The sequence below is a fragment of the Antechinus flavipes genome, chromosome 4, assembly GCF_016432865.1.
Source record: "Antechinus flavipes isolate AdamAnt ecotype Samford, QLD, Australia chromosome 4, AdamAnt_v2, whole genome shotgun sequence".
In the NCBI taxonomy this organism is placed as follows: domain Eukaryota; kingdom Metazoa; phylum Chordata; class Mammalia; order Dasyuromorphia; family Dasyuridae; genus Antechinus; species Antechinus flavipes.
This window is the reverse complement of record NC_067401.1, coordinates 283,194,951-283,222,754: the sequence shown is the minus strand read 5'-3', so window position 1 is coordinate 283,222,754 and position 27,804 is coordinate 283,194,951. Positions and strand designations below refer to the sequence as shown.

The window sequence follows — 27,804 nt, the reverse complement described above, 5'->3', positions numbered from 1 at the left end:
AAACATCTGAGAGGAGAATGGTAGTGGGAAAAAGGCTTGAGCCAGGAAACCAATCAGCAGGTGATACGGTGTTTTCTTGCACTAAGATGGTAGCAGAGTCAAAGAGAGAATATAAGGGATGTTGAGAAGGTAAAATTTGCAAGTCTTGGCAAGAGATTAGATATAGGAGGGTTTTGAGCCTGGATGACTGGAAGAATGGTGGTATCCTTGAATAATAAAGACATTCACAAGGGAAAAGGGATAGGGGAAAAGATAAGTTCAGTTTTGGACACGTTGAAATTGAGTTGTCAGTGGGACACCTAGTTTGAGATACCTAATAGGCAATTGAGATGCAAGTCTGAAAGTTACGAAAGAGGTTAGAGCTGGATAAATGGGAATCACCAGCAGAGATGATTGAAATCATGGAAGCTGGTTTCAATAGCTAGCATAGAACAAACAACTAGCATAAAAGAGGACACAAAATCAAGATATTTATACACAGGTTTGAAATTAAAAAAAAATTTAAGTTCATAATCCCAAAGATATAATTCACTTTAATTTCTTTTCAGATGTCCACATTCCCTTTGCTCCAATGGAATGTTTGTTTATGAACACCTATGTCTAATTTTTTATATATACATATATGTGATCCAATCCTAAAAAGAGCTTGTATGGTGTCATTTCTAGAAGTCAAAGGCTACCCTCTGTGTCCACACCCCCTAAGGTCCTCTATCCACTATGGTTTTCCTCCCATCTGCTTGTTGAAATTCTTTTAACAGAACACATCTTCCATTCTAAAATTAGAAATGACCTAAAGTGGGGAGAATAAAAAAGTTGACTACCATTCACTAAATAACTGATGACATCAAAGACTTTGAGAATTAGAAGAGTGTTTAGAAATCATTGAATGTAAATAACTTCACAATCAAAGTTCTTTCACTGGAATCAGATTTTGATAGAAGGGGAAAGCCCTGATTATACAAAAGGATGAAAGATCAGGTTTAGAGACAAGACTTTCTTTCCAAAGTCTGTCTACTGCATAACCCAAGGTCAAATATAGAGGTAACAGTTCCAATATTTTGAAATAGTTATAGTACTTCTTTTTTGTGTCAGAAAAAAATGGAAATAAAGTGGATACCCATCAGATTAAGCATCATGATCTATGAATGTAATAGGTTATATAATAAAGTCTTTGAAAAATTCAGAAATATTTGGGAAGATCTTCAGGTATGAGAACAATTTACACTACGGGAATACAAATAATATAAAGTAAAACAGTACTGAAAGTAAAATTCTGATAGCTTGTCAATTCAGAAACTAACCCTGACTAAGTTTTTTGGCTAGAGGTGAAAAGGTGGTAAGATATATATCCCTAATAAGGCATATGTAATCAGACATGATAAATGTGTTTTGCTTGATTGTGGTAAGACAAGAGTTCTATAATGTTGGGAGGACTGGGAAGTGACATAAAAAAAAAATCAATAAAACTAAGTTAGCCCAAAGGCAGCCCTGTGTATATATACAAGAGCACTACTGAGACAGGTAAAAACATGGCAGCAACCAGTAAAGCATGAACATTTATATTTAATTTACATTTTGACAATTGTACATAAATAACAATGTAAACCAGTTTGTAGTAAACATAAGATAGTTTGTTATTCTAGCAAAGTAAAAAGCCGATGAACTTTGGTCAGTTTTTCCTTTGAGAAAAGCAAAACCATTTCTGATTGTTTGCTACATTCACATGTAAGAGACCTAAACAGGGGAGGAACAGGAAAACTATGGACAAGAAAGAGAATTCAAAATTTTTAAAGCTGCAATATAGATATCTTTGAAAAACTTTGAACACTAAAGGCCAAAAAAAGTTGGGAAGGGAAAAGGGGTTGAGGAAAGAAAAGTGTGTCCAGTGTCCAAGTAGTGATACTTTGGTTTAATTTATATTTAACTGTTTTGTTAACCACATTGCTACGTATACAATTTGTCAATCTTGCTATTCCTAGAGGCATATATACACACACATTGTGTATGTGTAATTTGTTCAGCAAATGCTTACATTTACACACTTTCCTGGGTTACCTTAAATTGGGTTTTCTAGGTGTCATATCTATTAGCCATTTCCATCATATAATCTTTTTATTTTCTATAAAATGGTTTGATCAGAAACCTGTTAAGTACTAAGACTATAAAGACAATGTATACACCGAGTGGTAAATAGGTGTGATAATGGGATTTGCTTTTGACACTGGGTGTGACCACATAACTCAGATGTGGCAAAATGAAATAAAAGCTCTATTAGATGGCCCCTGACACTCGATTTATTCTACTCATATCCATTAGTCTTTAGAATATTACCATTATGTAGGAGTGGGATTTTTATCTCTTTTGTCAAGAATTTGGGGTCTTCACTTTTGGACTATATAACCTACAGAAGGGGAGCATAAACATTTACACATTAAGATTCTTTCAAATGCCCAACACATCATCATCCTGGTTTTGAGGTCATCAGGTGTGATGCAAAGTCCTCTGAAAAGATTTGATTTTCATCTTTTATGAAAATTAGGTTTTATTACATGGTTTGGCTCACAATGTGACATATATATAGTGGCATAAATAAACTTATAAATATACACCATTCTTTGCTACACATTGAATGCCAACATGAGATCTTTGGGCTTAGCAAATTGGAAAAAAAATTACACTCTCATGCGCCTGGAGGAGAGAAAAAGTAATTTTTGTGATTGTCTTCATCTGGCCTACCATTCAGTTTGTCAGTGGCACTGGTGCAGAATGGGAGAAATGGTGATGTTCTCTCCCTTCCTTAAATTTTGGAGCCCCATTAGTATGATATTCCCAGAATATGGTTCCATTGCTATTTATATTTTTATATGGATTATATTGTCTCCTTAATTCGATTTTAAGTTCCTTGAAGACATTTTTTTTCCCATTATCTATAGGTTCAGCAGTGAATCTTGCACACCTTACACATAGAATTGACCCAATACTCATGACTCTCCCTATTCTTCCACCCTGCTCCCACCATTCCCTTTCTGGCCCCAGTCTTTCAGAATGATTTTTAAATTATAAGGATAGAGGAAACTTTACAAAAAATAAAGTAATATACACATTCTAAGTTTTCTGTGTACTTGAGTTTTTTCTGTAAAGTAGCAAAGCATTAGATAAAACAGCATTTCCTGCACTACTGGACACACTCAATGAGGTAATTGTTGTTGAATAACTTTGCAATGCCCTTTTCATCTTCAATTAAATTAACCACAAAATGTACAAATGCAAATACTGAGGAAAATCTGAATCCTACAGAAAACAAAACAAAATAGATGTGCTGGAACAGGAATGTTCATCATCCACTTCCACCCAGAGCAAACAAGAAAATAACCCGTTTTTGGTTTTTTTGTTTCTTTGTTTGCTTAGTTTCTCAAAATGTGGCTTGAGCTTTTCTACCCCAAAACTCCTTTCTGGGAAAGCACCATTTTTGTGCAATTCTGACATCTAGAAATTAAAACATACATCATACATACAAAACACCCAAATTACAACCAGAAAAACACGCAAAAACCACTTGTGCTTTTAACAGTGGTTTCAAACATGGCATTTTGTCATCTTCACATTTTAGATTGCTATACCGGGATGGTAAAGTTAAATAAATGGTAGTTTGTGATAGATCTTCAGGGTGACTTTGGGGTTTTGTATTGCTTTTAGGGGGAAAAAAAGCAAAAAATGAAAACAAACTAAACTCATCCAACCGACAACCACCACCCTTGCTCATTGGTATAAAAGTCAGGTTGGCACTATCTTCCTGTCATGTCACCTTTCTGGGTAGAGCAGGTAAGGGAAAAAAAAAAGTTTGGACTACCTACAGAGAGGCAGGTACAGGATTCCTTTCCATATTGCCACTATCCAAATTATTATTGGGTAATTCTGCACATCTACCCCCAAGTTACAACACAATGTTTTTCAGATTAGATGATCTTAAGTATGATTCAACATATCCACCTTTGGCAATACAAAACCTCATTTTCAAAACTTTTAGAGTATGTAGGCATGTTGACTGAAGTAATGTATTTTTGTTTTTCCAATCTTCACTTCACCTTAATTTAGACAGATGTGCAGAAATTATCTACAAAGAATGGCCATAAGACAAAAAAAAAAATAAACATTTATACTCAAATTACAATGATTTTTCCAGTCATTGTAAACATTTTCTAATTATTGCTTTTAAAATGATAAGTTGCATAATAAATTATAAAGTACTATCATTGAAAAATAATTATAGAAAGGAGATTGTCTTAGTAATGGGAAAGGCTATGCAAACATACTTACAAACATATTCAAAACACACAGTCAAATATATATATATATATGTATGTATGTATAATACGTATACATATAATAGTCTTTTTGTCTTTATGCCCTGAGATTACAATAACTTCAAAGTTCCTTCTTTGAATTGGAAGAAAAGTGTGAGGGAACTCATTTGCAACATCAGGAAAGCTTTGCAGCATTGGAATCAAATGTATAAACAATTTGCCACAGGCATCCTGACTTGCCAAGTCATAAATTAAAATTATTTATATATATATGTACATATACATATATAAAATCACTTCTTTCATTTCCTGAAAGTCTTAAGGATCCATTGGTTCAACTGTTTCTTGTTTGACCTTTACAGGTAACAGAGGTAGTGGGTGACTGTGAGGCAACTTCATAAGGGACGGGTCTGACGACTCGTAAAAGTTACATCCTGAGGAGATTAGTCCATTTCCCATGTTCCTTTGCAAAGACATTTTCAGGTTGGCGCCATCCATCTCTCTTCTGAGCAAAGCCAGGATCTCTTTCTCTACCACAGAGGTCATATCAGTACCATCCTCCGTGTCTTCGAGCCGGTCTGCATTGTCACTAATGTCAAACTTTTCTATTTCCTCATTGATTCGGGTTAGGTCCTCCATGGATAGACCAGAAGTAGGATCTAGGGGGCAATAGCCATTTAGGTGAACCTTAAGACTACAGAGGTGGATGTAGCTCTTGTGGCACTGAGTACACTTATGTGGCCTCTCCCGGGTGTGTAGGCGCTTGTGGAGTTTCAGGTGCACAAACTGGGTGAACTTTGCTGGGCACAGTTTACACTGGTATGGTTTCTCTCCAGAGTGAAGTCTCAGGTGAGTCTTAAGATTGCTGGTGCTGCTGAATCGCTTGTGACAAACCTACATCGGGAGGACAGATGGGACAGGAGAAGGGAAAATCAGAAAATTAAAAGCTACAAACGGGAGGAGTTAAGCTCAAAGGCAGCCTGCAACAGCGAGGGAGGTGAGAAGCAACACGAGGGCTATTAAGCAAATAGGGCTATGTGGGTATAACCCATAGGGGGTGGTGGCTTATTTCCTTGTCCCTCTTCCACCCACTGGACACCATGTCTGCCTGTTTGCTTGCAAGATTATGGGACACAGTCGTGGCACACAGCAGCAATCAGTGTTGAAGAGGAGCTACATATTCTGGGTTTAAACTACAGACTCCATTTATTGAGTGTGTTAGGAGCTAGTTGGACAGATTTCCAAGCAGTTCAAAATTTTTCCCCAGGAGGAGTCTACCCACCTGACATTCATGAGGCTTTTCTCCAGTGTGGACCAGGTAGTGTTTCTGTAGGTGGGCGAGCTGAGTAAAACCCTTATTGCAAGTTTGACATTTGAATGGTCGCTCTCCACTATGTACTCTGAGGTGGACCTAAGAACAAAGAAAAAACTATATAGCTTCACTTTTGAACTAAAATCAAGATCATGTTGTTTCTTTGCAATACTGTTGTTATTTTATCAATTGTCCTATTGATTCTGTTAATTTAATTTTACATCAATTTACACAGGCTTTCTGGGTCATCTGTGAAAGTGCTCATTTTTTCTCATTTTGTACGGTACAATAATATTCCACTTCTTCCGTGCACCATACTTTGTTTAGGCATTCCCCAATATGTGTGCAATTCCCTTTAGTTGCCAGTTTGTGCTACTACAAAAAGAACTGCTACAATTATTTTTGTACAATATGAATCCTTTTCATCTTTTCTTTGATGTCTTTGGAGTCTAGGACTTTTGGTGGTATGGCTGAGTCAGAGGGTATGCACAGTTTAACAACTTTTAGGACCACAATATTTTTGAGTCTGTTGGTTAGAAACATCTAAGATACAAATTTCTCAAGAGAACACATGAACTGGCTTATTTTTACTATCCTTAAAAGCAACATTAGTATTGTTGAATCATAATGATAACAGTAGCTCATATGTACACAATGCTACATAATTTATAAATTCCAATCTTCATAACAATTTTATGGGATAGGGAGTAGTACTATTACTATCCCCATTTTGAAAATTTAAAAACCAAGGCATACAAAGGTGAAATGGACTTGACCCAAGATTGCCCAGATATATAGAGTAGATGGCAACACCAAGATAAGACACTTCTGGACATATAACTTTTTTCACACAGTTGTAAAAACATGACCTTTTATAAAAAAAATAGGGACATAAAAACCATATATGTAGGCACATATGGGTGCCTACATATAAATCAATAGTCTGATTTTCAATACCTACCTTCAGATTTGAGAGCTGCCCAAAAGTCTTGGAACAAACATTACACTCGTACTTAATTTTTCCATTCTGTTTCTTCAGTGGATATGGAAGTGTTTTGTAACCAGTCATATTTCTTTTACTTTTAATGAGATTTATGGCTTCTTCACTGCTGTTGGCAGCCAATATTGTTGAGGTAGCTTTAGGTTGTATCATATGTTCAGATGTGTCCCCAGCAGTTGGGGACCCACTCGTTGGACTACATGGCTTGTCTTTCATGCTGGTGGCTGCGCTGGTGATAGAAAAGGCACTATGGGGTGCAGGTACAAGAACATCTCTGGGGTGCTCTGGTTGCAACAATCTCCGGGATCCTTCGGAGGGCAATGAATTTGGAAGAGTAGCCGAGTTGAACATGGGATGAGGCAAGTTACCATAGACTGGATATAACCTTGGGAAGAGATTGAAGTTATTGATGCCATTTATGTTGTTCACAGTACTCAGGCTATTACAGCTCATACCATATGGAGGTAAAAGTAACTTGGGATAATGAGTATTATAAGAAGGGAAGAAAGCTGGAGGAAGATGACTGGGTGGTAGATAGCCAGGGTAAGACCCCAGTCCTTCTGTGCCATAGTGTGTATTCAAGTAAGGGTAAGATTCTCGATGTTCTTGAGAAATGGGAGCCAAAGGTGAAACTGTGTCTCCCAAGCTACCATGAGGGCTGGAGCTTTTCAAGCTTTGGTCTGGGCTGCTTATTGCTGAAGGGCTAGGAGTGGTAGATGATGGGATGGGGGAGTGAGTGATGTAAGTAGGTCTCTCCATCCGATAGGTCAGAGAAGCTTTCAACAAGTCTTCTGCATTGGGAACTCGGATTGGGTAGATAACACGAGGGCATATAGGCCTTTCAGGACTGCAGTTTTTCCTGAAGTCATCCATGTCCTTTTCTGGAGTGATGGGTGAAATGTTAGGATGGAAGAAGCTCTTTGCTTTTGAATGGCTGGAATCAGTTTTCAGAATTTCTTTCACACTATGCTCTCTCTTTGGGACACTTTTGGGACAAAGTTCATTTTTCTCAGTGCTTTGTTGCTTTGGACTGATGTGTGTTTGGGCTGAAATAAAGAAGAATATCGTTACTTGAAGTGATGTGAGAAAATGGCACACCCCTGCCAAAGAGTAGAGAATATCTCTATTTTGAGATCTTGTGTGTGTGTGTGTGTGTGTATGTGTGTGTGTTAAACAGCTTGCTTGAGACAACTGAATCAAAGGAGAGAGGGATGACCCATAAACCAAGGATAAATGATCATGATACTCATTCAGGGGTTTTGGTTATCCCCTCTGTAAGGTTCCAGGCAGACTATCAAAAACTTAACTATATCTCATTTCTTTCCCCTTCAAAATGGGGAAAGAAAGAATACTTATCTACATAAGAGGGTTATTGTTTGGTTTATTTTGTTTCCATTGGTAAAGAACATAGAACATGAAAAGTGCTATTCAAGCAAAAGATCAAACTTGCCAGAACAGATAGCTTCTATTAAAATGGGGTGGAAAAATACCATGAGGTGTCAGAAGCTAATAAAATAGTCATACTGATGTTCACAGTTCACATAAAGGAAATCAGCATGTACCATGAGTTAGATTGGTCAGATTAAAGCTGTTTTGAATAGTATCAGTCATTAATTTTTACCCTCAATTTTAAAAAAAAATTGAATTTTTAATATGAATTTGATTAAACTTAATTATAAATGCCTACGTGTAGGTGAATAGTAAGCTAGAGGAAAAACTCCAGTCAACGTCCTCCTCAAATCACTTGTTCACAATGCAAAAATTTAGCCAGATTTTACCCAGTAAAATTTGGCTCCCAAAAATGTTGTCCCCTGGAATCATAAGGCGTGACAGATTAACCTTTGCCAAACCACAACATGTGCTCCACCAGCCAGTTCAATTACTTATAGTCCCAAAGAAAACATAAGCAGTTCGAATGAAAGCCTTTTTTTTCCCTAAGAGAGAGAGCGTATTCTATACTAGGTAAGCATAGCATTACTTAGTAAATATACTATTTAAGAATATGAACAACAAGGAAGAACAGTTAGAAAATACAAAACTCCTGTGAAGGACAACGTAGACTAAATATAGGTCAAGACAAAGAAAATCAAAGTCATAGGACTCTGTCTCAACTTGTATCAGACCCAAAATATGAGAAAATCTACATCTAGAAATCTCTCATTTGAGCTCTGGATACCTGACAACCCATTGCCAATATTGTACTACCATCCACATAGTAGATTATGATGTGGAAAGAAATAAACTAGAATGTATAAAACAAAGAAAAGAAAATGATCTCTGAGAGCAACAGGGAGATTTGGATGTGCTTCAGTCTAATTTTCCAGAGTGTAAAAGTAGATAGAATTTGATGACAACTGATCGGGCATCATTTTTCAAACAATCTTTCAAAAGGATAAGTTTTCAAAAAAATGTTAACTAAAGAAACATTTGAGAAAATAATTTAAAAATTTATCTGAAGAAAAAAGTCAAGTCATCCATGAAAATCTGGTGGGTGCAGAAATTAATGATATGGAAAACTAGAAACTTTAGTTTCTAAATCAGTACACTACAGGTCACCATGCTTAAGAAAAATTCTCTTCCATCTTAAGAATCCCTCAGAGAATGTTATCTCGGTCAGCTATTATCAGTTGCTTCTTACTGAGCAGGCAGCCCAGAATAAACAGGGAGAAGGACCCTTATCAGGAAAGGTGCTGATCAGTGGGGATTGATAGGAAGCCTGTGGAAGGACAAGGGTTTCTGAAGCCACTAGACCAAAATAAATATCATCTTATCAGACCAATCTCAGTCTTTCAGTGGGGCCCGGGAGGCAGGAAGTTCAAATTGTCACTTTTGTTTTTTAAAGCTAAAATGGTAGAGGAAGAGAGAGACAGCTAACCTGGAAAACTGATAGGGGAGCCTCCTTATTGCTAGGGAAAGGAATTTAACTAAGATGAAGTGGAATGCTAGGTGGGAAAAGTCTTTAGAGAAGGCTACCTCACTTCCCTCTCCCCCCTATTTAATTCAGCTCTCCTCAACCTCCCATTAACAAAATGAAGATACAGATATAATAATCTAATAACTTCACTTGAGAGATCAAATTTAATCACAATGATTTTTTTCACTGATTTCAAAAAGTCTTCTTGATCAATTTCAACATGGAAATAACTAAATCAAGATGTCAGATGAAAGAGTCCATAGTACTTCCAAGTTTTCATGGCATTTACTTTCCTTTTATTTCTTTAATTAATACTGAGTACTTATCATTACTAATAAATTAAAACAAAACTAGTTTCATGACTATCAAGCAGGTGAAAGAAATTATGCTTTATCCATAATCCTTGAAAGAAAATCAGATTCCATAGTGAGTCAATTTCAAACATGAAAAACATAAATGAAACATATTCCTTTGTGAAGAATTATTTTCTGATATTGCTATTCTATGGAGCACATGATGGATGCCTACTAATTACAACAATTTTTCCAAATTGTTTTAGCAAACAATTTAGCAAAATTATTTAGCAAAAAACAATTCAAATAGTTTGCAAACTATTTTAGCCAAAAAAAAAAAAAAGAAGAAAAAAAAAAGAACCCTCACAAAGAATTTTGATAGTTCAGAAATAATATGTAAGACTGGATTAATTTTTTTTTACTATCTTTGGTTTCCAAACCCCAAAGTTACTAATATTTATCACCTTTAGAACTTTAGAAAAGCAGACCTAGAAAAGGTTGCTTCAACTTAGGACAAGAGCCTAATTAGAATGTTCTAAGAGAGTATTTTTTGAGGGGAGAATTTTAAAAAAATGTTGAGTATTTATACATAGTAAATTATTCTTCAGCACCTGCTGAGTAATCAGTAGTTCTGTTATTTCTAATTCTTCCACTCAGTAACAACTTAACATTAAAAAAAAGAATTAAAAAAAAAAAGATGTTTTGTTCTTAAATCTTAAATGGCTGTAGGCGGACAGAGTCATTTCAAGAGTAAAATGCTCCTGAAGGCCTTCAATGGCTTAATTATGCCGATTCACATTTTCAGTCTATAATAAGAGCTTCTAAGGTTAGAAGCAAGAGAACCTAGAAGTTCTACAGAAGGTAAAATAAAGCATGTTTTCAACTGAAACTGAGAAAGCAAACTAACATTTAGAAGTCTATAATTTGGTCATCTGTTTTCTAGATGGATCTATGTCTCTTCTTTTGTGTGTATGCCAAATAACTTCCCTCCAGCAGAGAAAAGAGGAGGGGCATAAATAAATTTACATTCTGATTCACATTTAAAATCATATTCTCTCTTCTAAAAAGGAAAAAAATGTATACAATAACTTAAAATTTAGCTGTTACTTATCAAAGCTCTTTTTTCTGTTATCTCTATTAATTAAACCATTATAATCATTCACTAATATCATACAAGTCCCTCAGTGGGAATCTGGCACAGATTTGTATTGTGCTTTGTAAGTGTGGAAAATGAATACAGCTCACTAGTCTGAGGCATAATCTACTTATTAGGACTGATGAAATAGTGGAAATTTTCCTGATCAACAGTCTCAATCATCAACCACCACACCTAAGACAACTGATTTCACAAGAGGCAATAAGAACCCTCTGCTGAGGGTGACTAGTTGTTACAGTTCAAAAACTACTAAGCAGAATCTACCCTGAAACTTAATGGAAAGTTAGTTACATCTGGAAATGTTATTTTCCCATTGTATGGAAGGACTGAGAGAAAAAGGATCTACTTAAATAAAAGGTCTTATTTGAGAGGCAGTCATGACATTTCTATCAAAATGATGTTTTTTGATACAGGAATCTGGAAATGCTATATATATCTTGCCAATTTTAGGATGCAAGAGAAAATAATTTTAGTTTAGAGGAAGACTTTCTCACTTGGCAAATAGGGAAGAAAAGCACAAGCAAAAGAACCAATGACTCACAAAGAGGCCTAGTGGGCTATTTTTTAAGTCATTAGAACTTCTCTGACTTAAGCAATGATTACAAAGCTCCAGGAATCCTACTGGTATTTCCATCCAAACTATTTGAAATGTACTCACTCTTGCCCATTGAAATAAGAGGATGCTATATTGTATGTGAAATGCTTACAAAGGTTAAATGATTACACAATGGCAAAGAGTAAGAAATTAATTCTGGGTAATTGGTAGAAGAACAAGCAGAGCTAAATTACTCCTCGGGGGTTCGATGTTGAGAACAGAATTATTTCTGAACATTCTATCCTAGCCTACCTGGAAAAAAAAGGACCATGACAAACTGAATCTCACACAAGACCTATCTAAATGAGTGGGTGTATTCTTACAAGTAACATGGAGATGCTTTAAACTTTTGTATTCCAAAGAGCAGCCTAGTTTTATACATTCTCGAGAATTATATTGACACACTCACACTGGTCAGAAATTATACTTCTGAAGCAGTAGATAAGTTAGTAATTCATTTCTAATGAGAATCAGAATTAGCTAGTTGGTGCACATGTCCCAGGGCCAAGAATAAGATTTCATAGGATTATTTAGTGAGAGATGGAATATATGTTAACTTCCTATATTAAATGATGAGGAAACTGAGGGCCAGAAAGGTCACACAGCTAGGAGGGCCAAAGCCAGGATTTTCATCTAGATACATCAATTCCTCCATATGAAAGAAAGCTATACTGTGTTATTTTGTCATTATTTCTCATTTAAAAAAATAAAATTAATACTTAAATCCAAATGACTCAAAGATAGGATCTATCCTTAAAATTAACTGGTTTTGTCTGGTTTAGGGAGCAAAATGACAAATATTTTGCTATTTAAAAATAACAGATTTCTGTGGGTTTTATCAACAACAAAAGATTAGAATTTTCTGACTTATTGTTACAACACCTAAGAATGGACCAAATTACATACATAAATAAGACTTTTTGTAGCTACTACCGGCAGAAGGGGGTCACTGGGTCCAGGCCAGATAATTTTACCTAAATAAAAAAGTGAAAGCCTATAAACCTGACAGAGGAACTGAGAATTTGTTAGATAAAGTGATATGCAGCTACTGTCAAACAAATTAAGAGTTCAGATAATTAGATTTTATCATAAGGAAGGAAGTTAGATATGAAATCTTCAGAACATCTACTTAGAATGGTCTTTCAGGAGACAACTAATTGCTTATTGTTTGTAGAAAAAGCATGGAATATCTTAGAGTATTTATTCTTATGCAATTTCTTGGCAGATGCTAGTTTCATAGTAAGCAATTATATATATATTATATATATATATAAAATGGTATAATAAGATCCATTTCTAAGCAGCACAATTAGGCAACAGTAACTGATTTGTTCAATGGCTTCAAGTCTCTTGGTACTAGCCATATTTTTTTAAAATGCTGCCAATTTTAAATCATTTTTCTCCTACAGTTTTATAAATTCAGATCTCAAAAAGTAATGTTTAATTTTTTAAAAAAACTCTACCTTAATGGGCAAATGGAACTTAAAAAGAAGAGAAGAGAAGAAAAAGAAAGCAATTCCTCTTTTTCTGGTCCAAACTCCCTACCCTGGCACAGCAGCTGATACAGCCATGTAATTAACCACCATATTATCAGATTGTACAGACAGAATAGACATTACTAGCATTCTTTTTTTTTTTTAATTTATAATTGTAATCCACTTACTGAGATTCATCTTCATCAGCTCTCCGGAGGAAGGATAGTGGAGTCTTTCTGCAAAGTCCCGACAATACCACACAAGAAGTTCCTGGTTGGCAGGGATTGGCTTAATAGTGTAGAAATAGATGTTCATTCCATTCTGACACGCAGCCAAATTCTGTTCCTGAACAGAGTGAGCAGGGTTCACATAACGCATCCAGTTGCTTTTTTCCTCATTAAAGCCATCGATGAAGTGGTGAAGCTCCCCATTAGAATAGATCTGGAGGAAAACAGAAGACAAGACCATTGAAAAAAAAATTCCTGAAATGACAGAGGCTTATTTTTATTCTCTTCTTTCGGCACAACACAAGAATGGAGACGGAGGTAAAGAGAATGTATGCTTTCCCTTCTCTCTCTCGAGTTACAAAGTTAAATAAAAAATCAGAGCATTCTAGATTTAGCAGAAATAAGGGAGTTACTAGTGAGAAGTGGCATTTCTCTCTTTACCTTTTTCATTTTGTTCAATTTGTAATGCTGAAGGGGAAAAAAAAAAGACTGAAAAACAGTTTCACGTAAGGAAAAGGCTGGGCTGCTTCTGACTCTGAAAAAACTTCAGAGCGCTCTTAAAAGTGTTAGAATGGCAAATGAGTAATAGACTAACTCCAGTTCTGATTGTGTGCTGACTTTTGAGTCACCTAGGTATAAAAGCAGGCTATGTCAAATGCGAGTCTCAGCTTTTTCTTTCTTCCTTTTTTTCTTCAATTTTTTTACATTTTTATTTAAAGTTTTGAGTTATAAATTCTATCCCTTTCTCCTGGCTCCCTATCAGATATAAGCTCTACATATGCAATTATGTAAAACATTTCCATACTAGTCATTTTTATACAAGATTTGAAAAAAGAGAAAAAAACTGGAAGAAAGGGGAAAATAGCATGAATTCAGACATCAGTTCTTTCTCTGCAAGCAGATAGTATGTTTCACTATTAGTCCTTTGGGATAGTCTTGGATTATTGTACTGTTGAGAATAGCTAAGTCATTCATAGTTCTTCATTGAACAATATCGTTGTTACTGTATACAACATTCTCCAGGTTCTGTTCTTAGCTTTTTCTATGGGCCTCTTTTTACTTGCAGTTTCCAACCACCCCCGCCCAGAGGTTTAAACTATGCAAACATCCTCCACCCCCCCACAAGTCCTAAAGTAACACTTGCTCATATGAATACTTGGAACCTTGCCTTTTTGTGGAAACACTGGGTGGGGCAAAGGTGAACTTCACCTGCCATAACAAAGTGAAGACCTGGACAGAGGCCAAAATTTGACAGTCTACTACTGAGAAGTCACTTTTCCTCTCAATGGACATGTTAGGACCTGTACTTTTCTTTAAAACAAAAAAAGGGGGGGGGGGAGGGAGAGGAAGGAAAAAAGGAAGCCGTATTACTTTTATAAGGGGTAGTATAAAATCACTATACACTTCTGCCCATCGGCTGGAGAAGAAAAAAAAAATGTGGTTTATTAATGGAAAAGTAGGATGAAAAATTAAGAGCTTTTTCCAGAATCAGGCAGGGTAGTTTAATAAATGTATTGTAAATGAAATAAAAAATAGTTATGAATAATAAGAAACTCAAACCTTCTACCTAAAGCTCTCATCTTTCCATAGAACATTCCTATTAAAAGATGCCCCATTCTTCTCCCTCATCTCACCTGATTTTCTTTGGCAACTAATACCTGATGATCTGTAGTGTGTGGTCTCCAGGAAGCCTCATCCTGTTCACAGTCCAAGAGTATCCATGGGGAAAGCAAACTATTGGCTTGATTCTTACTCACACACCCTGACTGACTAAAAAGCCTTTTTTATGTCTCTCCAACGCTATCAAAAAATAAAAAGGGAACTCTGTCCCTTTAACACAGGCAGTAAACACCAGAATCACTTTCTTTTAAGAGTAACTTCCTGTAAATTGTGAAGGGGGAAATACATGTGGCTTCATCAAAGAAGCTTGTGAGAGATTTTGCGGTGTGTTTTGTTATGAGAAAATGGAACAGGGCTGGTTGAATTCTGCTATCAAGAGGAGTCTTCAAGTTTGTTTACTCTGATGTGCAAACTTCCAGGAACATGGGGTTCCATTGCTCTGCACTCTTTGCTTTGGGCGGAAGCTGCTTTCTAAAGCTAAGGGCGATGCACCTTCCAGTCAGCTTTCCCCAATTTACTGTACCCTTGTTTAAAAAGGGAGATGATGATGCCATGAAGTCACAGGCTCACACCCACAAAAATATAAAATAAAAGCAAACGCTAAAATGAATGCCTTTCCCTATCTCGTGTTTCCATATATTATCATGAAGATTAAAAATGTGCTGACTCACAGTTCGGTTACAAGAAATAATGTCACTCTGTGGTTTACTCAACTCGAACATCCCTTCTCCTCTTTGACTATGTAATTTGCATGGAACTTTTTTTTCTTCATAGAGCAGATGTTCCTATCCCTGCCAGCAAAAGCAGGACAGTTTTTATAATATGTGGGAAGTTTATCTCCGATAATTTCCTTTTCATGGGTGAGACTGATCCAAATTCTTAGCTAGAAAGAACATCTTCAGGGGACAATTGAAGCTGATTGACTAAGAGAATTTTCAGAGAGATACAAGAACTAAGGTGCTGTTGTTGCCTTTTTCAATACAGCTTTGTACCAAAAAAAAAAAAAAAAAAAAAAAAAAAAGGCTTATACATTGGATGGTCTTAATTGAAGACTTAGTCACTCTCCAGGAAATTATACACCTCCATGGCTTGCTTTTAACTGAAGAGGGACTTACTGGCAATAAACTGAAATGAACCCACCCACTTTTTTTCTAGGAAAAGCTGGTAGTGCGCGTGTGCGCACACGAGCACATACATACATACACACATAATGGGTATATATGTGTAAATATACTTTGAGCAATTAAATATTTTTTGGATTAAAAATATAAACACATCGCTTATATTTTGGAAAAACAATACAAATACCATTCTTTGTTCACAGTGGAAATAAAAATTTTTTAAATAGGAAACAAGAATGTTAGTGAGAAAATCAATGAGAAAACATCAAGGAAAAGAAAAAATTCTTATGTGAGAAAACAGAACAACCGGAGAGAAGATTTTCTAATTCATAGGCTTCCTTAACACTATATACATTGTGGTTTACACTTAAGATAAGACTAAAAAAATGAAATGAATTTTTTTAAAGGAACCTAATAAATATTCTATAGATCAGTAATTAATAAATACTTTTTAGTCATAGTGACTTTTTCCTTACAAGAATTTTAAGAAAAAGATTTCCATCTGAATCATCACAGCATTTCTTTCAAGAAAAAGTTGTGAGTCTTTCTAAGTGTGAGAAACTGAAATCACAAAACTAATGGTGGTACACTGAGGAAAGGATGAATTTTTCCCCCAATGATTCAGGGTATGCCCAGACACATCTTTTATCTAAATACTCTAGGTCAGGCTTCAGAGACTTTATGGAAATATTCTAAGGAATGTATGTGATTGTAAAAATGTATACATTCCAATAAACTATGAATTGAAACCCAGATTCTGAATTACATTATATTCATTTAAAGAACTATTCCTTTTCCTTCCCCCTTCTCTACCTTTGTCAACCTTTCCAAATGAAAAAAAAAATTGTTTTCAGGATTATATAATTCATTGATTTCAGTTTATCCAATATATTAAAGTTTTAGTAAGAATTCAAGCATATTTGAAGATGAAAGATTTAATGACTCATTACTCCTTCCTTGCAGAGAAATGCAAATGAATTTATTCTGGAAGCAAGTAGCAACTGTTTCATTTTATCAGGAAGCTCTTATGAGTTGCAAAAATTAAAGTCAAGTATAGTCCATGTTATCTCTTTTTCGTCCACCTACAGGCTTTCTCCCCTTCTCTTTCCCTCCCCCCAGAAGACAGACACATTTACTCAAACTATTTTAACATCCATTTAGAATTCTTATTCTGTGCACCCATAGAAGAATAAAATTTCATTTGTAGATGAGCAAGTACACAGAAACACCAGGCAGAAAAGACAGATACACAGACACAGGGGCTAGCATTTTTAGTTTTGTTTTTGATTATTAAATTAACATAAAATTTAAATTTTTTTCTTACCCGCCAAAAATACTGTCTGTTGGCATTTTTGGGAACTGTATCATTGGTATAGATTTCACCTATCAAGGGTCCAAACCGTGTTCCTTTTGGTATGTATTCTTTGCTTATTACTCCAATAACCTAAAAGAGAAAGAATGCAAGACAATTTATGACCTACATTTCAAAACAGCAATCCTTTTTCAGCTAAATTGGTTTTTCATGAAAGGAAAGCACAATAAGGGAAAACAAAACAAAAAATAAACAAATAGAGAGCAATACCAAACTCTCTCATCATTTGAATAAAATTTTATTTCCCCAAACTCCAGTGATGAGATGCCATTTTAAAATTATTTTTACTTGTTGAATTAGGGACCTTTGTTCAGTTTGAGTGGGAAGAGTCAAAGTCACAAAGAAAAGAAACTAGTTCTTTCTTAGGATAAGAACCACATAATTTATAATAGATATTCTTAACTTTTTTTGTCGTGGATTTTTTTGACTATCTGGTGAGGCCTTATCATCATAAGAATATTGTTTTTAAATGCACAAAATAAAATATATAGGATGGCAAAAGGAAATCAATTATTTAAAATTCAGTTATATAAAAATATGTTCAGAGACCCCAGATTTAGATCCCCTGTTATAGTCAAGAATATAAAGAAACAGATTGACTATTCCAGCCTGTTGTTTCTCTTCACTCTTCTTACCCATTAAAGCATTAACATCAATGTCATTTTTGAGGAATGACATATTTAGCTTTGGGAAAACAAAATCTTGTTCCTCAAAGGGTTGAAAAACTATAAATTCATTGTATTATAGGCTACTAATTCCTGATGGAGTACATCATAGTTTCCTGTTCCCTGACAAGAGAAATAGCTTTCATATAATTGTTTTTCTCTAAACGTGCAATAGGACAGCCAGTCTGCTTCTCTCTATAGAAGTGGCAAGAGTCCTCATTAGCAATTCTCTTATGGATCTGGCAAGGAGACATAATTTTATGTGCCCTCTGCCCCTCCCCCACCCAAGATCCTGCGATAAGGAAATGACTGAAAATCTACTATAGCCCATATTTTTAAAAGGCTTTGGTAAAGAAACACATTACGCCAGTTCCTCCTTGATGGTAAATTTCTTTTGAGTAGGGTAGAATCACCAACCACAAATCAGGAAGCAATTCATCACTATTCAAAAGAACTCATCTGTGAGTAGTCACTTACAACATTCTGCTGAGTTACCGGTATTTTTCACCCCCCCCCCAACTACTTCATACCCCCCCCCACAACTTTGATTTTTAGAATTGACTAAATTCTTAACTTGAATTGATTGACATAGAGAAAAAAAATGTAAGAATTGTTTATAGTTTTCTTTTTTATAATGCTTCTTTGGTGACTTAAGTAAATGCTTCTGTTTGGGCCTATGGAACTAGATACTTTCCTTCATGTCTATTACTAGTCAAATGACATTGAAAAGAACAAATCAGACAATTTGTCCAAAGTCCTTATACAGATAGTTTGTAAAAATCGGAAAATTTACCCATCATTCCATGCAATTTCTAGCAATACATTAAGTCCCCCTTCAAATGAAAAGGGACCCAAAACTTCTATGGAATCATACAGTTAAGCCAAAAAGCAGATCAACAAACTTCTGGCAGATGCTGAGTTCATATCAGCAAGTGATCAAGAGCACAATAGTTGACATAAAAGCCAGTGAAGCATTTAAAAGCATCTGGCATACATAGAGTCGGGGAGGAAAAAGGTAGGGGCAGAAAAGTTCCTATACTTAACACAAGCTGAAACAAGGTTGTTGGGGCCAATTTTATTTTGGGCATTTTCCTGCATTTCTGACTGAGCTGAAAAAGACAGATGTTCATTTCATCCTCCTCTGCTCTCATTTACATCTATCTGACCTTTCAATAAAGACTCATTATTATTGGTAATCAGAACAGCCTAACTGCTAGGAAGATATTAGTAAAGTCTTGGGCACTCTAGCTTCAAGTTTCCTCAACTGTGAAATAAGAAAGCTGGACTGGTGAAGGGCCCTGTCATTCTATGATTTTTGTCTCTGTATACCTAAGTGAAATTCTCACTATCTAGAGCATCCTTGAAAACAGTCAACTTGAAACATTCATGTTGGCTTCTTAGGATGTAGCAAATTTTCTGACACTTATATTTGACTGATTATAACACAGCATTAAAAAGCCCAAACAGGAACAGCAAATAATGCCATTTGCTGGTCAGCCAATAATTAACAGCTGATTTTTCAACATGTCCATGTTAAAGTAGTAATTTTAAGAGAGGCACTCAACTGGTTCACCAACTTTTGTGTCTGCTGGAGACTATAATTTTAAACAGTCTTGAGACAGTGCATGATTACCAACAAGCAACATTACATTGAGGTCAGTGCTTTTCCACCTAGTGGCCATTCTCTGTCTACCAGATTGAGGTGCTTGCTTTTCAGCATTAAAACTGATCTTCTATCAGTTGAATTCATGTTGTATCAATAAAAATACCAAATAGTTTTTCAGTGATCAAATACAAGATCATAGGCTAGAATCTACTTTCTATAAGCATTATTGTCTTTCTTTAATTGGGAAGATGTCAATCGAAAAAATTTACTTAATAGCACATATGTCTTAAATAAGGTATGAAATCTAATTCCCACATTCTAGGAGTTGACAATCTAGTCGAGATAGAGCACAGACATATAACAAATAATTTGGCTTGAGAGCCTATGAAATCTACCTTAAAGATCTCAAAACTATTAGGGAAAATAATTTTTATTATGAATGGCCATGTGGTTAGCTCCATTGTCTTTTTTTGAAATGTATATATTCCTGTGGTGTAAGTGCTCCATACAGTGGAGTTAAAGAGAGAATTTAAATTATGGTATTGTACAACATATTAAATGGCATATTTAGAGCACATTGCACCTCACTTATAGCTTCACAAAAGCCTGTTTATGATACAGTGTTGGGACTTATCTATCCATATAGATGTACTTGCATAATAATATGAAGCTAATTAATTTTATTATCAGTTAGAAAGCTAAACCAGTTTTTTTTTAAACAGGTAGGAAGAAATGATTACATTTAGAATTAACATTATGATATAATGTCAGATGGATTCCTTCAGCCAACATGAAAGCAACAACTTTAAAACAAAAGTATGTTCAGGCTATTTTCCTGATGCTAGCAGATCAATCGATCAACAAATACTCATTAAGCAACTATTTTGTTTTAATCTAAAAATAAGGGACACATAAAAATGAAATAATCCAGTCAAATCACAATCACCTGTAAGGTAATAGCACTCATTGTTTATTCTGATATTATTAATTTTGTTCTTTATGAAATAAACGTTGGATTTCTAAATAGAAAACTTGAGACAATGAAATATAACACAATTTTCTGTATCTATAATGATTTGAGATTTCTGATTGATTTGAAAATGGGCACAGTTCAACATTGCCTTCACTGTCCCAGAACTAGCAATGGTCATACAAGGACCTTGTCTCTCTGATGAATTCCCATGTGCTAAAAAGGCCACTTTAGACTGGTGCTCACCTAACCCAGGAAAGAAACATGATTGGAACTGACCAGGGTCCTAATGAATTACTGCTGGGACAAGGCTGCTGCATGCCTTCTATAAACATATCAGTGAGAAGACAAAAAGCTTCAACACTTTCATGCTTCATCTGTCCCTACAGAAGCCCGTCCCCAGGATGCTTTATGAGTAGCACCGACCTTCCTATCATTTTGGAAGATCCGTCTCTGTCAATGGACTGAGTCACAGAGCACATCCTGACACCCAAGGCTTCTAGACAAAAAACAGGACTCCTTAGCCTCTTATTTTACAAAAATAAAAGTGATTTAAAAACTTTGGAGAGGTTGAGCTAGAGGGGGTATTTATTGCATATCTATTCCCATTAGGGAGAGAAAAGGAGTTCCCCAAAAAAGCAGATTTCTCCCTTAAAGAAGCTATGTAGATTTTTTTAAAAGCACAATTTTATTTAGAACTATGGTTTCTAAGGTACTTTACATACATTTATCCTATGATACACAAACCTCCTCAACAATAGTATTTTTTTAAGCAGAGGACTATTATATAGGTATATTTATGATGTGGTCAAACTCACTCTAAATCATTAAGATCACAAATTACTAGTTCTCTCTCACCCCCCTCCTCCTCATAAAACTGATTCAGTCTATTAAAATTTTGTTTTGGACCTAAGATCATTTGCACTGTGATGATTGGGATTCTACAGATGGATCAAGACCTAAAGTCTGTAATTCATCTGATTTTTTTTTAAAGGGGTGGAGTGAAAGGAAATGTTTTCAGATGGTTTCCTCCTTAATTATCTCGGTATTAAAGGAAACACAGTAGCAGCCTCCCTGTATCATCTCCAAAATAAAAGACCATCCCCAAGAACATAGGATTGCATGTTGTGATGAGATACTTTTTTCAGATGGCTTAAGTTAATAATGGACTTCAACTAAAATAGACATATAGCAGACTGATTTTTATCATGGTATTGCTTTAGGACTTTCCAGAACAGGAGTTTTCCCGATTGAGTGAGAAGCACATTCAGAATTTAAGTTTTTCAAATACATAAAATGTCAAAGCTAGTATTTTTTTAAATGCTCAAAAATAGTGTTTAAGGGGGACAACAGTCAAGTCTCCACAAAAAAGGAAGGACACAAGTAAATAGTTTAGTAGCATGGATTAACATATTTTTAAATGAAACTTTAAAAATAACCCTTATTTATAGAAATAATAATAAACAATAAGAGAATCTTTAAAATGCATTATTGACCTAAATAAAATTTAGAACCACCAAGAGAGTAGTGCAGAAACTTTTTTAAATAAAAAAGGAGCTGATACATATGTAAATTCATAATGAAAAAAAAAGTCATGGAAAAGAAAAAAATAACATGTAATTTAACAGCTACCATTTAAACAAAAACATTTAAATAACTTTATAAATCAGATTAAAACTACATGCAAAAAAATTTCTAAAAATTCCCATGGGATATATGACTAAGAACAAACTGATTCATGCCAGCCTGCATATTTTGTTAATTATGAATGTTTGTTCTTAAACCTGTTGAATCCCCTCCATTCTTTGAAATTTATTGTTCTTTTAACAAAGACTATCATTCTAGTACAAATTCCAGAGCTACAGTTAAATAAGTGTGCATATGAAATTTGTATCCTGTTTGATTCAACCAGGACCCCCAAGATGGCTTGTTTCTTTTAAGTTTGATTTAGAAGAGGAAAAGGTAAACAATAGATGCCTAGGTGGGCTCACTTCGCATGTAACCACCTTTGTGAGGAATTACAATCTCTCCTAAATCAATAACATTCTGGATATTCAGAAGGGTCAAATAGTCATGTAAATAAATAAAATCATGCTGAGACATAAAAAGTGGTAATCATGTTCTAATGCAAAGAATATTGGTCAGTGTTAGGAGATCTGAGTTTTAGTCCAGGCTGGGCCAATAATTAGCAGTATGTAGCCTTGGGCAACTCACTTAACTCCAAACCTCAGTTTCATCTTTTGTAAAAAGGTGGTGAAGAGCTGGATGGTTTCCATGGTACCTTCCAGTTCTAAAAAGCTATAATTCTAAGAATGAGGCAGAATGTTATAAATTCTGACTGTGGGACATAGGGCACACACCAATATACAGCCTGTTTAAAGGAGAGGGAGGATCTCTCAAATACTAGAATAAGGGATCAAGATCAGTTTCTTTTGGCAGCTTTCTGAATAAAATGGGGAACCCTGGAGAACAAAAGAAGAGAGAAGGCTTAACCCCCAGTCTCCTCCTGGAAATTTCAAATTGTATACTGGGGGTGGGGGCCAAGGGAAATGCATTTCTTAAAACCACAGCAACAACTAGCATTAAACAATTTACAAAACAGGTCAAGTTAGCCTTTGTCAAAGAATTATGACAACTAACTGAAGATGTTCTACTTAGAAAAATGTTTCTATTTAATGAGATGCATAGGATATAGTGGATTCTGGGCATCTCCAGCAATCTAGTATGAGACAGGGTTTATTATATAAAAAGGCATCCTGTCACTCGAATTATTTAACAAAATGTAGATATAAAATCTGTGGCCCCCTTCTATTCCCCAACACCTCTGCCTCTAATTTTAATAAATCAGAGGCAGTAAATAGTTAGTGCTGAACCTGAAGTCCAGTACTAAAGACATGAATTCAAATCCTATGTTAAGTATTTACTAGCTAGGTAACTCTGGGCGAGTCATTTAACTTCTATTTCCTCATCTATAAAATGAGGGGTTTAGACTCTTACTCTAAGCTCCCGTTTCTATCTCTGAATCTATGAATTTAGGAATACAATAAATGTTTTCTTTATTTTAGATAACTTTGTCTCCCAATTCACAAAAAATTTATAGAACATGAAATTAGGAGAGAAAGCTTTCCCCAAAAGATTGCCAGGTCCTTTAAATGCTACTTTTAAGAGTAAGAGAAAGTGATTTTACATGGCTATAATAAATATTCCCAGAAACAAACACTGTTTTCATAAGCAAACAAGTCCTTTCTCACTGCTCTCTTAAGACACAATAATATAATTTACACATGGAGGGGGGTTAGAGTGGGATAAGGATAAGGAGATATTTGGGAACAGTAGCAGCACAGGTTAAAAAAGGGGGGAGAGGCACAGCCCTAAATTCCATAGATAAAGAGGTTAGGTTGCTTTTCAGATTACCTAGCTGAACATCACACCTAGCTATAACAGTTACACAAATGGGTGAACACAAATCAAACTGTCCTTTCAGGGTCCAGAGGTAGTCCTTTGGAAATAAAAACAAAGGACAGCCCCACTTCAGACATTGGGGGGGGGGGATTTACAAGTCTAGCAGGGAGCAAAGGAACTCCAGCAGATAAACAGTGGTTAACTCTTAAGTCATCCTGACAAAGGACACTTTTCTCAGTTTATATACCATCCCTCCTGTTCATAAACACGTCAATGTTTCAGGAATAATTTTAGAAACACAGCTAATAAACCTAGCTCATTAAAAAGAATAAAGCACTTTAATAACTGAAGAGAGACAAAAGAAAAGATTAAGAGTGTTTTCCAAGGAAACTTGACTTTTCTACCCCTCCCCAGAGCTATTATACAACCAAGGCAATTTAATCCAGTGGCCAGAGGCAATGGATACATAGGCTGCTGACAAGCAGTTTAAAACCTGGCTCAGGGGTCTACCTTCCCCGGTTTTTCCCCCCCACCCCCATGCTGGGCATATACCTCTTCTAGGCACATTACAGCCTGCCAGAAGCTTTTAACTGCTTGCTAATTGGTATGATGGGGAATGGGGGAGGGAAGAGAAGCAGAAATTGTTTCAAGGAAAATTAGAATGCAATGAAATGGATATATTATTTACAGGTACTTACAAAGAAGTCTCCCAAGATTATAGGACCTCAATAGAAGTGTATGGGAGATTTGGCTGTCAGGTGACAATCTTCTTCAGCAAAAAAGCAGAGGCTTACCTCTTTGCAGTTCGTTGCAAATTTGAAAACCAGATTCCTTGGCAAAGATGCCTCCGCCTGAATGGAAGCTCCTCCGTCAGCACCAGAGTCCCAAGGATGGTCATTCACAATGTATGTGCACTTTTCTTCAAAATCTGCCTCTGTCCACAGAGTCATGTCAGCATCTTCCATGTCCATTTTCATGGTTCCCTCTGCCCCCTCTACCAAGGTCGGAAAATTTACGGTGTCGGAGCTACACTGGGTGGCAGCCTGGAAAAGAAGGAAAAAGCCTTTAATCCCCATTGTCCTGCAGTTTCTGTGGTTTCCTCTGAGACACTGTGACTAATACAGTAGTCTGTGGCACTTGAAAAGCCTATGCAGAAGAGCTGGTACAGTTGAGTAACAGCCAAAAAGAGCAGTATAAACGAGATTGCCCGGGCTGAATGGAGCAAGGTTTTCAAATGCTAAGCTTAGTTTAAAAAAACAAAAAACAAAAAAGCAAAGTGAGGCAGACTCGCTGAGGAAAAAAAAAATCAAAACAAATCAGCTCAGAGATCTATTTCTGGCTTTACCTCTCAAAAGCACGGAACCCACTTTCTGGGTTCCCAATCTCGTATCCAAGAAAACCTGGGGTCATGGCCACCAGACCACTCAGTGCCTGTGGAAAAGCTGCCTCAGAGAAAAAAAAAAGTGTCATAAACAAGGAGAGGAAGAGGAAGGAGCTGCTGTCTGCGTCTGAATGAAGCTAAAAATGGAAAGCGCGTGTGTTGCAGGAGCGGAACCCAGCCTGCCTTTTCCAAATGGGGAAGACTGAACTTTCCCACCAGCTTCCAAAGCACAAACAACTTTCAAAACAACCTGCCCCCCCACCCCTATTTATCCTCCCCCTTCTGCTTTGCTTTCTTTCATCCTCTAGGCAAGGAAGAGAGCAAAAGGCTGCATCTTGGCCAGCATCCTGGTAGAGCTAGTCACAAATCATTGGAGTGCACTCATTTGGACCAAAACAGAAGAAAAAATGGGGTTTCTGTGATTTGTTGGCATCTCACGCCATCATGAAAAGGCACAACAAAAAATGCAAAACTGTCCAATAGTAAATATCCCTGGAGAAAATTCCTTTCAGCCACCTGGGTTACAAATAGTACTTTCTGTTGAAAATTTTGACCATTCATTCCGTTTTCAGAAATCATAAGTGTTTCAATTTACTATAATGAAAGTTATAGTAAATATAGAAAAGTGAGAGAGTAAGTAAGCCCTTCCTCAACTAGTGATGGGCTACTTTCCCCAAACCTGCCTTATCCTCTAGATTAGTAATAACATTTGCCTTCCAAATAAGAGAGAAGTAGTTCTCTATTTTCTTCCCCCCAAAAAAGTTACCCTCTCTCATACTATTACACAAAAACTAGATGACAAAAAGAAAAAAGTGTCTCAAACACTCTTCTGTTAAAAATCATACTTCGTAATTTTAACAAAGAATCTCTATACATGAAAGGAGAATACTCACTTGATTTTCAAAATAAGATAATGTCCCAAGGAAGATGTTAAAAGTAGACTTTATCTTCTTTCATTTAGCCATAATTAATGGGGGCGGGGGAGGGGGGGAGCTGGAGCATCCAAATTGAAGAACCTGGGACATATGTCTTACACTGTTCAAAATTTAGACAGACCTGTCTATGGGTGGCTTTTACCAGCATGTACAGTCATGATGCTAAATAAATATTAACTAATAATAAAGGTTTTAAAATTAAGCCACCACCGAATATTTGCTCTTCTTTGATCTTATGGGGAGGGGGGAGAAGAACTGAGACTGAAACTTCAATGAATTGACAATTGCACTCAGAACTGAAAGGGTTAATGATTCATAAGGAGCAGAGAAAAGGTCTTATAATAAACATGTTTGAAGTCCTGAGTGCACCAAGGCAAAAGTATTACTTGCTTGCAACTGCTACTATGTTGGTTAAGCAGGGAGAAAAAAAAAGTTTAAACAACTCAAGAGAAAAGAAATAGAATCAAAAATTTCTTACCAAAGTCGTATCCACAAGTTTTTCCAAATAAAAATCCAACATCTAAGGTAAGTCACACTCATTTCTACACAGTAAACATTTCTTCGTCCTTCCAATTGCCGGCTTAGAGAAAAACTGACTCACACCTCCAGAGTTAACTCCTTTTTCTACGGTCTCTCCGACGCCACCACCCCCCGCAAGCCTCTTTTTCTCTTCTCTTTCTCTGTCTTTCTCTCCGTGTCTGTCAGACAGGTGCTGCGGCACTTAGTGCTTTTGCCTCGCCGAAACACTGGAGGGCTGAGTGTTACAGCACTTTGTCTGCTTAACCAAACAGACTGAGCATTTACTCAATAAGCTAAGGGGGTGGAGCTACCTGTATAAATTCAGTCAAAAGCCAATCCGAACGAGCCCGAAAAGAGGGATTCCCCCCCCCCCTTTCCAAATAGTTCAGGCTTTATAGGTTTTCCTCTTATTACATGTGAAGTTCACCATTCACTTGGAACTTTCTTACTTCCCCTCGAAACACACTTAACCTCAAAGTGAAAGAGTTGACATTATCTGCTTTGTGCAACAAATTCATTAACTATTCCCTTCTTACAGCTGAGGCTTAAAGTATCATAAACACATCTCTCATTAAAAAAAAAAAAAGTCTTAGTTAAAACTTCTGTTGTTCTGATAAAAAAAGTCCTGGTTAGGGAATGCAAACTTTACATCGGGCACGCCGAGGCAGGGGTGGGCGGGAGTCCCTGGGGGGAGGGAAATGGGTATCTAATATTTAATATATAATGCCATACAATTCAGAGATCTAGGTTTCGAGTAATTTCCTGTGAAGCGTGTATTTCCTGTGAAGCATTTTAAGGCTTGTATTTATTTGTATAAGCTTCCAAAGAAGTAGGTAATTAAATGATTTTATATTCGGCATAACTTTCCCTCTTTAAAGATCTTTGGGGAATATTGAAATGGGAAGAAATCAGAGTCCTTCTACAAAGAAATCTCTTT

General features: G+C 36.0%; 1 protein-coding gene across 1 annotated transcript; it reads right to left on the bottom strand.

The window, feature by feature from the left end:
• Positions 1–1,543: 1,543 nt before the first annotated feature.
• PRDM1 (PR/SET domain 1) lies at positions 1,544–27,139 on the bottom strand. Its single transcript, XM_051997462.1, has 7 exons — positions 26,827–27,139; positions 24,827–25,075; positions 17,342–17,461; positions 13,238–13,490; positions 6,578–7,662; positions 5,587–5,715; positions 1,544–5,198 (listed from the first exon to the last, which is right to left on the bottom strand). The coding sequence occupies exons 1-7, from the start codon at positions 26,866–26,868 to the stop codon at positions 4,623–4,625; spliced, it is 2,454 nt and encodes an 817-aa protein (XP_051853422.1). The 5' UTR covers positions 26,869–27,139; the 3' UTR covers positions 1,544–4,622.
• Positions 27,140–27,804: the final 665 nt, after the last annotated feature.

Excerpts from the sequence above, each read along its gene's own strand:
- PRDM1 (XM_051997462.1), bottom strand. The coding sequence starts at position 26,868 with ATGTTGGATTTTTATTTGGAAAAACTTGTGGATACGACTTTG. Across the intron at positions 17,462-24,826 it reads TTGCAACGAACTGCAAAGAG|GTTATTGGAGTAATAAGCAA; the intron begins GTAAGCCTCTGC and ends TTTCTCTTTTAG. Across the intron at positions 5,716-6,577 it reads GGCAGCTCTCAAATCTGAAG|GTCCACCTCAGAGTACATAG; the intron begins GTAGGTATTGAA and ends CTTTGTTCTTAG.